This window comes from Lactuca serriola, chromosome 3, assembly GCF_051521515.1.
Source record: "Lactuca serriola cultivar US96UC23 chromosome 3, Lser_US96UC23_V15, whole genome shotgun sequence".
Lineage (NCBI taxonomy): Eukaryota > Viridiplantae > Streptophyta > Magnoliopsida > Asterales > Asteraceae > Lactuca > Lactuca serriola.
The window spans coordinates 179,073,834-179,087,877 of NC_136410.1; the positions used below are offsets into that span (position 1 = coordinate 179,073,834).

The window sequence follows — 14,044 nt, forward strand, 5'->3', positions numbered from 1 at the left end:
AGAATACTTTTATTATGATTGCCTTTTTGGAATAATGTACGAAGGGTTTTGACTTATTTAAAATGAAATTTTATGATGTTACAGAATAGTTGGTTGTCCGATAATAACTCTATGATATGTTGGTAAGATACTACAATGAAAAGTTGTGTTGTTTCAAAAAGATTTGATGATTTCATATTAATAAGCTATTAGCCAATAGCTGAGGTTTGGGGATTTTTAAATAAAGACTAGATGGGGTCAAAATGATTAACTATTGGTCTTCTAATGTATCCATGAAAATATAGAACACGTGAGAGAGAGAAGCGGATAAAAATAAGTCTGTATGAGGGAGTTATGAATGTTTGAAGTTTCTGCTAAAAGTACACTACCCTAATGTGTAGGTTGGGAGATAAACATGAATGGTTTTCATAAACACAACCTATATAATGGTTTCTAAGTGTTCAAGACATGCTTTAATGAATTATAATGTTAAGAAGATCTTATATATGTTCTTTTGTGCCTTTGGTTAGTACATTAGGTCGGTGTACTCTCATATACTTGCAATTATCATTTGATGATTCTTACTAATCTTGAGGATCAATATTCTTTATTGTACATTACAACTTAATTATTTCCAATAGTTGTAGGATACCTTTGAGTATTATATACTCGATTCTTTTTCCCTTTAGGAATTCTTCCTTTCATATTTATTGCATTACGGTAATGCACTTTCACTAAATTTATTGTCTTTTATATTTACCAAGTTTTTATCATATATCATAAGTAGCAATATAGTTTTACATGTTTCAGATTCTCATTCAAAACTTTTTCCATCTATATTAATAAGCATTGAAAACTTTATATGTCTTCATTTCTTTCTTACGCATTTTTAAATATATTTTATCATGTTTTAAATTTATAAAGCCTTAATTATCTCAACTACACAATAACACCCTAACAGACAATGTGCCTAATTATGAGGTAGTATAGTTAGGCTAAATAAGGGTGTCAAACTCTCCGAGAGCACGTATGGTTTGATTGATTTGAATTAACTTTATAAAAGAAAGTAAAGAGGGTGGGTGGGTGGGTGGGTGTGGGCGGGGGGAGGGGGGAATTGAACGGAGGATGCGTCAGGATGATCTTTTGATGATATTCTTAATTGATGATGGATTGTTTGGATTATATTGGATGATTATATGTATGGATTTGGATAGAAGGCTCTGATATTCAAAAATAGATAAACTATTTCAACAAATGAAGAACATTGAAAATTAACTCGAAGTCTTAAACATTCAAAAACACCTTGTTTATTTCATATGGGCAAATGCCCTATTTATAGGCTCTAATGAGCCGGTTACATAATTGAGAATTGCAATCGTATGATTGCAACACGACAAACCTATTTTACAATTTAGACCCCTAGACTATCAAGGGTCTTAGACTTTATGTTACATCCTACTGACACTTACTTTATGTCACATTTTACAGATTACATCATACCAACACTTTACAATAATTAATCTACCGACAATAATAACGACAAATGGCAAATATAATAAATTACAAATTTTTCCACATTTAAAGGACGCGTGTTTTCAATAATGTTTTTAATAATGTCTTTATGCATCATTGTTGGGTGTTATTTTAAAATATATCGATTCAAACAATCAAACAATGCTATAAACTTGAATAAGACAATAGTTTGTACTTTTGTTTAGGTTTCGAATCCCCTTATTTCCTATGGTTGAATTATTAAAACTGCAACGGATTTAATAAAACAATTACCGAAAAGTCTCATCATCTAGTTGTGGGAAAATGTTAATTTTTGCCTTCAATTTTGCAGTTCTTGCCATTGGATTGAATTGTATTAAAATTTTCAATTTAAGCACATCCCACCTTGTTACAGAACCTCCAAGTATATATTTAACCAAATGCATTGAAATATCTTGTATATACATAAAAAATAAATGTCATCCGCTAAGCTTTCATCTTCATGCCCCCTCGAATCTTTGAGCCTCTTCATGGCACAAGCCTCATTTATCGCGACGCTAAACCCGTATTTTATTGTTTGTTTGAATTTAATCCATATCAACTTCATCTCTATCCAAATCTTCTCCTTAATAACTTTAGCGCCAAATTAGTCTATATTCATCAAATATTGAGCTTATTAAGTATCAATTAGCTTTAAATACAACATTCTAAAACGATATATTAAGAGACTAATTTACGCAATATAACTTATTTATACCATTTGAGGATTTGGATGTCACAACTTAATCTTTCACATTTATCTTTGGTTCCCTTGCCCAATACATGTTTAGACATTATACTTTCACCTAGTCAATTCTTTATCATAATTCCTTATATGTTTCTTATAGACATATGGTTTTCTTCAAAGTAACAAACCAAACTTATGTTAGGAAAATACAACCCAAAACTGCACAAAAAATAATTAATTGTTGCAAAACAAATAATTGCAAAAATGTAATTAAACTCATTCATACCCAGAACATGCGCTTGCACACAAATTTAGTGAACCCGAGCCAAATCCTCTCCCCCCCCCCCCCCCCCCCCCCCCGGCGTGCGGCATGCGCACACAGAAGAGAGCCTTTGGGTTTATAAGTGTTACAAGGGTTAGAAGCCCTTGTAGTCTCTTCCAACTACCCTACTTCGACAAATAATTTCTCATTCATCTTTAATCCATTTGGGCGTATGATATATCAAAACGAATGTGTCACGAAGGAGAACACGAATATATCATCATTTGTCCATTTTGAATATATTTAGAGTCCGAAATTCAAGCTCAAAATTTGAGAAAATCCATTTTTGGAAGTTAGTAAAACTAAGTTTCCAACAACTTATTGCGATTTACATTTTCGCTAAATGCCACGAAGCCCAACTTTTAAATGAAATTAAACCACAAGGACCACCAATGTAACACTTTGCAATGTTATCGCAGAACTAAGATCTTTTGAAAACCATGTGGACCTTTTTCGAAGTAGTCTTCATTTTTGTATAATAGTCCATCATGTGTAAAATCCCTTGAACAAAACAAGGCTAAAATCTTGATATTTGACAGATTCATTGCCTACTCAAAACACCGATCCTTTTATTTACTAACTCGATTAATATAAAACTTCAAACTTTTAGTTACATAAACAAAGCAAAGTTTCACAAAAAAGAAATCTTTACTTATGACTGGAGGAGAGGGGTGTTTTCTGTCAATGATTCATCATCTATCACCATTTTTTGTTCTTTCGATTGCCCCCATAAAACCGTATAAACTCCTATAGCTATTATCACTGCTCCAATCACACTGCAAGAAAGTCAAAATCAAAAATCTTGGTCAAGAATTCACAATCACACCATAAATCAATATCAAAAGTCTTGGTCAACCATATTTTACCTGCCTAAATGAAGAACATCACCAAGAAACATGATCCCCATGATCACCGCAATTACCACTGAGATTGGTTTGAACATGGAGACATAAACAGGCCCTTTTTTGTTTAAACACCATGTTATAACACTGCTACGAATTGCAGCTCCAAAAACAGCCTACAAAATGTTGTATGGAGAAATAATGTTTTACGAAGTATTTGAAAAAGGTGATGGCTTAATTGGAGAAATCAAAGAGAAAAATAACTAATGGCAAATTTGTAAAAAGTTAGGACTTAATGGGGAAAAATAAATGTAGGTGTTGTTTCTGTTTGACTAAATGGATTTAAAAGCGACATGACTTAATATGGTAAGTTATAAGTTTCATTTTCACTTAATACAGAAAAAGCGACTTAATAGAGAAAGTCATGAAAATAAGGGTTTCCTTGTTATTAAGTAACTATTTACAAATTTGTCCTTGTTTATTTTTTCACTCCATTTTCCCAAGTATGTATTCTTCTGCTTAAATGTTTATTAAATAACATTTATCCGGATAACACTTAATGGGAAAAAGAAAGAAATGTGGTCTTAATGCTTCTAGTTAAGGGGGTGTTTAGATATGAAGTAAAAATGATTTGATTTTATGATTTTTGTGTAAGAAATTGCAACGTACTTCCATTTATTTGTTTGTTATAGCATCTTGCTTTCATTTCTTCATAATATAACATTGTACATTGTAAAATCTACCCAATTTTAGAAATGTCATAGAAAATTTCACACCTATAATCGGGTAGATTTTTCAAAATAAAATGTCCCGATAACAAAAAAAATTGAAATGGCAATGTTGTAATAGAAAGAAATGAAATTAGGATGCTATATAATAGCATTTCAAATGGGAGCTTATTTATTACTTATTAGTTATTACTATTCCTTCAACCACTCACTAACATTGTAATAATATTTCTTTCCATCCCCTCATCCTAATAACCATTCCACTTTATCCCTCTTAATGATATTGTTTAAATATACATTTATTATTTTTTACTCATTAATCTAATTTATTAAACATGCAAATCAAAATTATAAAATTTCTACCGATTTAAATCTTCTTAGCAACATACTTAATAAAAATAAAACCAATACGAAAGATGACTTTGCTTAAAAAGATATAGGAGGAGGTTTCATAAAACATTTCAATGAGATGGGGCTAAATGTTTATTATCAAAAAAAAAAAAAAAAAAAAAAAAAAAAGACATGGATTTTTGAATATTTTTAAATATAGCTTTTTTTTATTGATTTGACATAATAAATAAACAAAAGTACATTGCCATTTCTTGCATTTAGCTCTTGTAGACTTACCGCAAAAACGATTGATACAAACTCGGTTCGCGTATCAAGAATCCAAACATCCGTATTTCGTTCTAAAATAAGTGTAAAAAACGCGGTTTGAATTGTCCCAAAGCAACAAAAGAGGAAAACGACTGTCACTTCATCGGGGAATTCTTTCACCGTTGCAGTCTACATGACAAATTAAATAATTTTTTAAAGATGCAACGTTAACAAAGCCTAAAAACAAGCGGGAATTTGTAAAACGTTTACCTGAAAAACATTCCATGATGAAGAACAAAGGCTTGTGATTGCAATAAGGAAACCCCCGAGTATCCATTTTGATTTTTGTGAAGAAAGTAAATTTTCATTTGAATTATGATGATTAATAATCGTCTTGAATAATGTTGGACCTTGATAAAATGTCATTACAAATGCTCCAGTTATAGCCACCATTGTTCCTAATGCTTTTGCTCGGCTTGTTGGTTTGTTTACATCGAATTTTTCCAATCTATACGTAAAACGTTATGTGTATATATATATATATATATATATATATATATATATATATATATATTATTAAGTCCTGAATATCGGCAAATTTGAAAAATTGTCCATAATTGAATAATTTAGCCAGTATTCAGGACTTAATAAAAAGATATATATATATATATATATATATATATATATATATATATATATATATATATAAGGACTTAATTGAATATGAGGTCAAAATGTAGGGACTTTATAGGAGATTTCCCATTTTTTTTTATACTCCATTATAAATGTATATCATGTAAAATACGAGATTTCCTTCAAACATGATATAAAATTTTGAAATTCGGTTTAACTTTCGATAAATAGCATAATACTTTACTTATGTGTTGTTTCCTTTTACTTAATCCAGTAAGATATATACATGTGTTTCTTTTTTGACTTAATGTAGAAAGAACGACTTAATAGAGAAAGTCATCCTACCTTATTAAAAATTTCCCCAAATTTATTTTTTCCTTCCATGTCCTCAAATATATTGTCATTTTCTCAAATATTTTTTTAAAGCCGAATTTATATTTTATACAAATAAAATGTACCTAAAGATGACTGCAAGTAGGAAAGTAAAGGCAGGAATCAAGTTGCCCAATGCAGCAGCTAGAGTTGGAGAACTATAATTGATACCCGTATATGCAGATACCTGAAGAAGACAAATCCTACAACACCCATAACATATAATATAAATATTAAATAAAAATAATCCTAATTAACAAGATGAATAAAAAAAGGATCCCAAATGCAATCATTACCCTAAAAATCCAAGCCCAAATAGTTTGCAAAGGATCGATAACGTTAGAGGAGGTCGACTATTTCTTCAAAAACAAAAAATAAATTCAAAGTTAATATGTTATGTAAGACATGACATGATATTACAGAATAAACACAATACAAATTGTACTGTTTTTTATATGCATTAGACAAAAAGTAAAAAGCTGCACTTTTTTGTCCCACTCAAAAAGATGGAACAAGGTAGGATAGGACCCACTTTGTGCAAAAGACAAGAATACCCTCACCATTAACAAATAGCCTATGTATGAATATAAGAAGATAGGACCCACTTTGGAACAAGGTAGGATAGGACCCACTTTGTGCAAAAGACAAGAATGCCCTCATCATTAACAAATGCAACCTAAATATATTCATAAGAAGGTAGGACCCACTTTGGAACAAGGTAGGATAGGACCCATTTTGGGCAAAAGACAAAAATGCCCTTACCATTAACAAATGCAGCATAAATATGAATATAAGAATATGAAAGATTTGGAGTATATGATGAGGGTTATAGACCACAAACCTGCAGATGTGGAGGATGAAACCAGGAAGAAGAATAATGGAGCCAAGGGCATTATAGTAAACAACATACACAAAACTGCTTAGTCCATCATTCATGGCTGCTTTTCCTAATGTAATCATCCCAACTTCCCCACATTCTACCATCACCATGGCAGCAAAAGGCAACGCCTTTTCGATAAAAGACTTAATTGCCCCTCCCATCTCTTTTAGCTTAAACTGTTTGTAGGATCAAAGAATGTATGAACTGGTTTTATTTGTTGAACTTGTATGTAAACAAAATGTGTTTTCTGTTAATTTTTATTTTTAGGAAACGTGTTTTCAAAATCGACTTTTATGTGTCTATGTTTGTAATAAGGGATTTGGTGAACAAAATTCAACTTTTATTGACTCTGGAAAATGAATTATTGCGATTTGAATAATGAGAATCGGTTAATTGGTTAGATATTTGTTGTACCTTTATCATAATAGTTAGATTTGGCGCAACTTCTACTTGATCAAATAATCAAAAAGTCAAAGAAAGACTCATAATCATAATTTGTTTACCCGATTACTTAAAACTACTTATTACGACTTCAAATTGCAATAATTCGTTTAAACGCACAATTCAAACACAAAAAAATATATTTATCTTTATAACCAATGCATCAAGAATCTAAGTTAGAGTTGACGTAATCATCTCACACCACTTTGGGTGGAAAATGTCGAATTTGTAAAGAATGCCAAATCGAATGGTAACTTTTATGGGATATAGTTGAAGTTCTTCATTCTTTTTCTACATTCTGGATATCTAACCCTAGTTCCAATTTTGAAGGTCCAATTTTCATCATTGAATCAGAAGCTACAAATCAACAGGCAATCAAGAAACCTAATTGTTCGCTCTTGTAAAATAAAACTACTAAGATCTGTTCGTCAATGTGCAAGATTAAAGAGAGAGTTAGAGGAAGAACCTGAACGAGAATCCAGTATCTGGGATGGGGATTACTGACTGTGTTTTCCAAGATTATAAAATGGGTATCTATGAAATAAAATATTCGAGGGATTTAAGGTTTCAAAACCTTAATTCGGAAAAGAATCAAAAAAGTTGAGATTTTTTTGAGCCACTCAGCTGCTCTACTCTACTGCCTCTCAAGATAATATGGCACTGAAAAGTGAAAACAAATTATGTTTCACAAAGACTCAAATCTTTCAATTTTCAATCGAGAGAGAAAATGACCTTATATTTTATTACAAAATAAAGACAAAACTGGATAAATGGTTATTACTAAAATATCTAGTTCTAAGGCAACTTTGTATTTTGTTTGAACAGTAGTTTTCATGTTAAATATCAGGTGTTCAACCTAATTTAAACAACTAAAATACTGCTTATTTTGTTTTTTCTGTTATTTTATCAGACCAAATGCATAGACTAAAAATAACTAAGTAAGAGTCCTAAGCCTTTAAAGTTGGTATACACGTCTCATTGTAAAATTGAAACCGAATCTGCACCGAAAAATATTTGATCGGTTTTGGTTTGGTTAACAATCTTATTTGATTTGCTTGTGGCTAAATATTTATTATTTAGGTTAACAACCTAGGAGAGTAATAAGGTTTCAATTTTGTCCACATTAGGTCCTTAATGTTTTTTTGTCCATATTATACAAATATGATTGTTATAACCGTTTAAATGTCGTTCTTTTTACCGATTTCTTCCAATTTAGCTTAGTTGGCATGTTATGTGCCCGGTGGCATGCCTATAACCCCCAACAGCAAAAGGTCTCGTATTTCTTGTGTCCTAAATTGAACAGAGTTGAAGAAGAAGGTGTCGCAAGCCTCCATCGCCTCCACCTCAAACAACCAAATTGTGTGCTAGTGTGGGCTCCCAAGTCGGATTTGAGTCTCCATGACAACAAAGAATCCGGGGAAAAGGTTCAGAACGTGCCCTAATTCGTTGGTAATGGCCGATTTTGAAGATTGAAGCTTTTCTCTTTTATATCTTTGCTATAAATGTGTAAGCTTTAGCGTTTATCTTAAAGCTTTGTTTTTCCTTTTTTTTTAATAGGAGGTTTTGGGTCTTAGGCATGCGCTGAATGAAATGAAGAAGAAGATGCATGGACATAAAGTATCTTTCATTGTCTTGTTTGTCTTGTACTTTGTTAAGTTCTTTTGAATGGAATTGTGATGCAATAGTACTCTTTTGAGTTGTTAGATGTAAGCTTTTGAATGAAGGGTATTAGGATAATGTAAGGGTACCCATAATGTAATGAACTCGTATGTATAAATGCAAATGAAGCTTTTAGTACTGAAATATGTCATTGTAATGCTAATATGGTGTATTGAAATCTATAATGCTATTATTGGTAATGAAATATGTCACTGTAATGCAAATGCAATAAATATAATGAACATTTAAATTGAAGTCAAAGTACATCTATAAAGTGTAGTGTAACATCCAAATTTTCATTTCTAATTAGCTAAAAGCATTGTTCATAAAAACCATCTCAAGAAAAATCACAAATGTCAAATACAAATCATCATCACAATATCAGAGTGTCCCAAAATATCCGGAATCAGAAACTGTAGGCGAATGTGTACAATCAAGCCTTCGCCTTCCTGGGATCATAAAAAGTACCTGAAGCACATGTAATAAACAACTATAAGCACGAAGCTTAGTGAGTTTCCCAAAGTACCACATGCAACACAACACAAAGTAAACAGCTATGGGTTATCAGTAACTCTGGAGACTACCTGAAGTCTTAGTGGGCAAAGAGCACGCCCTGTGGGTTATCAGCAACTATGGAGACTACCCAAAGTCTCAACACACGCAGTAACACATATCACAGTAATAACACATACACCCAGCTGGTCAACACATATATTCTACTACACATGTAAGAATAGTGAGGAGACTTACCTCACGCAAATGATTGATAGAACTCACACCCGAACTGTCGGAAATAGATTCTACCAATTAATCGCATCAGATAACCCTAACTAATAATTAAGGAAAATTTCCAACTCAACTAGTCTCAAGCCAAGTCTAATCCACAATTTGGGTAAAAGGCCATTTTGCGCATTCCAAGACCAAAAGCCTCACAAATTAACCAAAATGCACACTTGGTCAAAAAGTCAAAGAAATTCAAAGGTCAACACTTTTGACCTTTACACTCGACGTCCTTAGCTCTATGTTGGGCGTACAGCACCAAGCTATAAAAACGGGCTCATAGATGGCTACGTTGGGCGTAGCCAGATTTAAGCTCAGCATACTCGGCCTAAACTCAAAACCCAACTTTTAAGATCTTAATTATCAGACACTTTACCCCAACCTTAGATCTGACCCTAAAAGACATCCTAATCCATATAGTCTCTAACTTGATGCCTTTGCATGGCGAGCTAAATCTCAAAACCATAACTATTGACATCACCAAAAACTCCATAACACATGCATGGATGAAAGGAAAGGACCAAGCTTGCATTTTTATGACACCATGCACTCTAAAACGTTTGAAAGGACGGCTCAAATGATCTGGAGTAGTCCATACTCACAAAGATCAAGGTTTTGGGACAAAATGAACATAAACGTAAGCTTAAACATGATCTAGCAAAGCAATCCTCAAGGTATGAACTTTATACCTTCTGGAGATGAACAATAAGGTGTAGATTTTAGATCCAATAGCTTAAGTGAGCCACCACTTCTTCAATGATCTTCTTGTACCACCCAAGAACACTGAAAAAATCACTCAAAGACTTCAAAACTCACACTCAAGAGCTAGGGTTTTGATATTAGGGCTAAGATGGATGGAGGTTGGTCATAAGAAGGTCCAAGTAGGAATAAGAAGCTTAAATAGTGGAAACAACCCTAAAAATTTAGGGTTTGGGAATAGCTCGAGTATGCCAAGCATACTCAACCCCAGCTGTGATCCAAGTGTTGACTTACGTCCGAAGTAAAATCCATGTATGCCCATCGTAAGGGCTTACTTTGCAAAAAATTAACATTTTAAAGGTCGAAAATGGAAATACTCAGCAACATGTGTTACAATTCTCCCCCATTAGAATCAGACTTCGCCCTCAAAGTCAGTTGCTATGAAAAGGGCAAGGTAATGCTCACGCATCTCATCCTCGGGCTCCTAAGTCTACTCACAGCCTTTCCGATGTTGCTACTGAATTTTGACCAAGTTAACTACCATGTTCCTCAAGGTCTTCACCTTCCTATCTAGAATTGTAACGCCCGTAGATCAGGGCTAGTCAGTTTAGAGACAATAAGCATCAAAAATGACTTTTTGATGTAAGGTTATTTATAAGGATTAATATTATCTAGGTTATAGTATATGTTTCAAGGATTCCGTACATATAAAGAACGCCAAAATCCGAGTTATAACGAAGAAGTTATGACCTATCGAAGTTTCACGAAAGAACCGGCACGACACAGCGCGACGTAAATAGCGAATTTACGTTAGAGCGATATTTAGCCGAAACAATCTAAATGAGAATTTAATATATCATCGATAGTAGTGCAACGACGGAAAGACAGACGAAAACGGACGTTAGACGAAGGAGTTATGAGTTTATAACGGAGTTTTCTTGTCCCTGCCGACTAAAAATAATATATAAGTAATATAATTATAATATATTAAAAATAAATCCACATTAGCCAATGGAGTTTAAACGAGAGTTGTAGAGCATAATCTCACCTTCGCGTCGATATAAAGAACGTCGAAAACGGAGTTTGTATGCGAAAATTATGAATTTCTGAAGTTCGGGGGCAAAACCCCAAAACTGTCAGATACCACGACATGGCAACTCTTCTGACACCTCCGGGAGTCCCCCAGACGCAACTTGCGATGACGCATGCAGTGACGACCAAGCCCACGACGTGGAAAAAAGGTGCCACGACGTGGCAAGGGCAGATTTTGCCCTATAAATAGATTTGAAGGGCCACCCGTTTAGGGTTGCTATTTTCTCTTCTCTCTCTCCCATTTTACCTCGATTTACGTGCAAGAAATATCCCGAAGCCCCGAAGATCCCGAGAAGAAAAGAGTTTCCGAGCCGAAGCTCTGCCCGCGAGAAACCCAATGTGTGAAGATATCCCGGTTTCACCGAAGAATACTACTCTTAGAGTTGTAGTGTTGTCCGATCATCTTCTGATCAAGTGAGTGTATAGTCCCTTTCATAACACGATTTTAATACAAGTATTGTGTGAATGTATTAAGTATATGTTTTGGATGAGTATGTGATCACTTTCTTCTAACATATATATATATATATATATATATATATATATATATATATATTAACTATTTGGTATGAAATACGTGCTATGTGTTTATTTATTGTTGTTTATTTGAGATGAGAGTGGAATGTATGTTTTATATAGGTGTTAAATGAGTTAATCTGTATATGTATTTTATATCTACAAATATGTTGGGTAGAACATGGGTAGATGAATTAGATGATGTGTGATGATAATTAGTGTAACGACCATAAAATTCCTACCAATATAAACTTTTCAAAAACAACCCGATTTCATAAAATTATTACAAAAAGGTTTTCAATACAATTATTTCAGAGTATTCCCAGAATCACATCACAAAACATAATCATGAGGAGCGGTACAATCACGCCTTTGCCTTGCCACGGTCTCCTGAAGAACCTGAAAACCATTAAACCACAACTGTAAGCCCGAAAGCTTAGTGATATATCCCCAAAATACCAACCACATATACCATACACGCATAACATGCCATAACATAACAGAACACAAAACAGCCATGCACTTCGGTCTCCTGTGTGACTGGTCCGCCGCACCGGCCTTCAGTCCACCTGGTCCACCCTCCGAGTCTATCCACATACATCGAGTCTACAGTGTGATTGGTCTGCCCGCATCGGGCCTTCAATCCACCTGATCCACTCTCTGAGTCTACAGTGTGACTGGTCCGCCCGCACTGGGCCTTCAGTCGGCCTGGTCCACTCTCCGAGCCTCGGCACGTCTGGTCGGCCTTTGGGATAACCGGTCCACCCTGGGTATGTTGGCCTACAGCACAAAGCAGGACCCGCCTCAACCCAACCCCAGTCCAACAACCATGTGCACATAAACATTCAAACATATAACAATACGCCTACAATCAACCGATCTAGCAGATCACATAGCATAACCTCATCCTATCCAGGATACCGACCTAACCGGTCACTAACATAGCATAATCTCATCCTATCTAGGATACCGACCTAACCGGTCACTAACATAGCATCGTCCTATATACCAGGATACCGACCTTAACCAGGTCTCTAACATATACCATCCTGACTACCAGGATGCAACACAACAAAGCAATAACATAACAACGATATCCGGATCTCAATCCGATAAAGGGCCGGCCTTGGTGCCGTAGACCCTGTCGATATAGTGAGGATAACTCACCTCGCAACTGCCGACTGAATAGATAAACCCAAGCTGCTCCGACCACTGATACGATCTCCACCATTGGCCAACCACCTAAACACTGAACTCAAAACAAATGCCAACAATTACCAAAATGCCCCTGGAAGTCAACTGGTCAATCCTTGGTCAAAGTCAAAGTCAAAGTCAATCCCTGACTGACTCTACTCGCCAAGTCAACCTGATGACTCGCCGAGTCCCCATGCACAAAACTTTCCCAATCCGCGACTTAACTCGCCGAGTCACCCTGAGACTCGTCGAGTCCAACAACTCTGAGTCCTTTCATACTCGACTCACCGAGTCATCCCTTGACATTAGGTCCTTACTACCAATATTGAAGGTTGAAACCTGACTAACCACCCATTCACTCTTCTGATTCTCCTCCTTGATAGCCTCTGACTGCGCATCTCTGATCATCTTTAATATTGGAGTCACAACAGTGATCCTCAAACACATATCCCGAATCAGGGTATTGACTACTCTTCGGTTCAAAGCGTCGGCCGCCACATTAGCCTTGCCTGGGTGATATAGAATCTCATAATCATAATCTTTTACTACATTGAGCCACCTCCTATGTCTCATGTTCAAATTAGGCCGATCCACAAGATATCACAAACTCTTATGGTCCGTGTAGATAGTACACCGAACCTCATAAACATAATGGCGCCAAATCTCGAGGGCGAAACCACCACCCCTAACTCAAGATCATTAGTGGGATACTTCGCCTAATGAGGCTTCAGTTGCCTCGAAGCGTATACAATCATGTGCCCTCTCTGCATCAAAACAACACCCAATCTCGAGATGGTTTCATCACAATAAACCACAAAATCCTCAACTCCCTCAGGGAGGGCAAGTATCGGTGCCTCACAAAGTCTCTGTCGAAGAGTCTCGAATGATGTCTGCTGCTGAGACCCCCAGATAAACACAACATACTTCCTCGTCAACTTAGTGAGAGGAACCATGTAACACTCGTGTTTCTAGCCTAGGCATTTATATTGAGTTGATAGTCTAGGTTAACCTTTGTAACTCATTTTGAAGAAATGAAAAGGAATTATGTGAATTATGTGTTTTATGCTTAATTATTAGGGCTTAATTAATTAA

The 14,044-nt window shown here is 34.9% G+C and overlaps 1 protein-coding gene across 1 annotated transcript; it reads right to left on the minus strand.

The window, feature by feature from the left end:
• Positions 1–2,968: 2,968 nt before the first annotated feature.
• Positions 2,969–7,719, minus strand: LOC145093407 (WAT1-related protein At3g28050-like). The gene is made up of 8 exons (XM_079031529.1): positions 7,479–7,719; positions 6,533–6,747; positions 5,988–6,050; positions 5,778–5,894; positions 4,957–5,194; positions 4,717–4,875; positions 3,386–3,537; positions 2,969–3,295 (listed from the first exon to the last, which is right to left on the minus strand). Exons 2-8 carry the CDS (start codon positions 6,730–6,732, stop codon positions 3,172–3,174), a joined length of 1,053 nt encoding a protein of 350 aa, XP_078887655.1. The 5' UTR covers positions 6,733–6,747; positions 7,479–7,719; the 3' UTR covers positions 2,969–3,171.
• Between the last annotated feature and the right edge of the window lie 6,325 nt (positions 7,720–14,044).

Coding starts and splice junctions, on each gene's coding strand:
- LOC145093407 (XM_079031529.1), bottom strand. CDS start 6,732: ATGGGAGGGGCAATTAAGTCTTTTATCGAAAAGGCGTTGCCTTTTGCT. Junction 5,895..5,987: donor TTTGGGCTTGGATTTTTAGG/GTAATGATTGCA, acceptor TGGGTGTTGTAG/GATTTGTCTTCTTCAGGTAT. Junction 4,876..4,956: donor CATCATGGAATGTTTTTCAG/GTAAACGTTTTA, acceptor TTTGTCATGTAG/ACTGCAACGGTGAAAGAATT.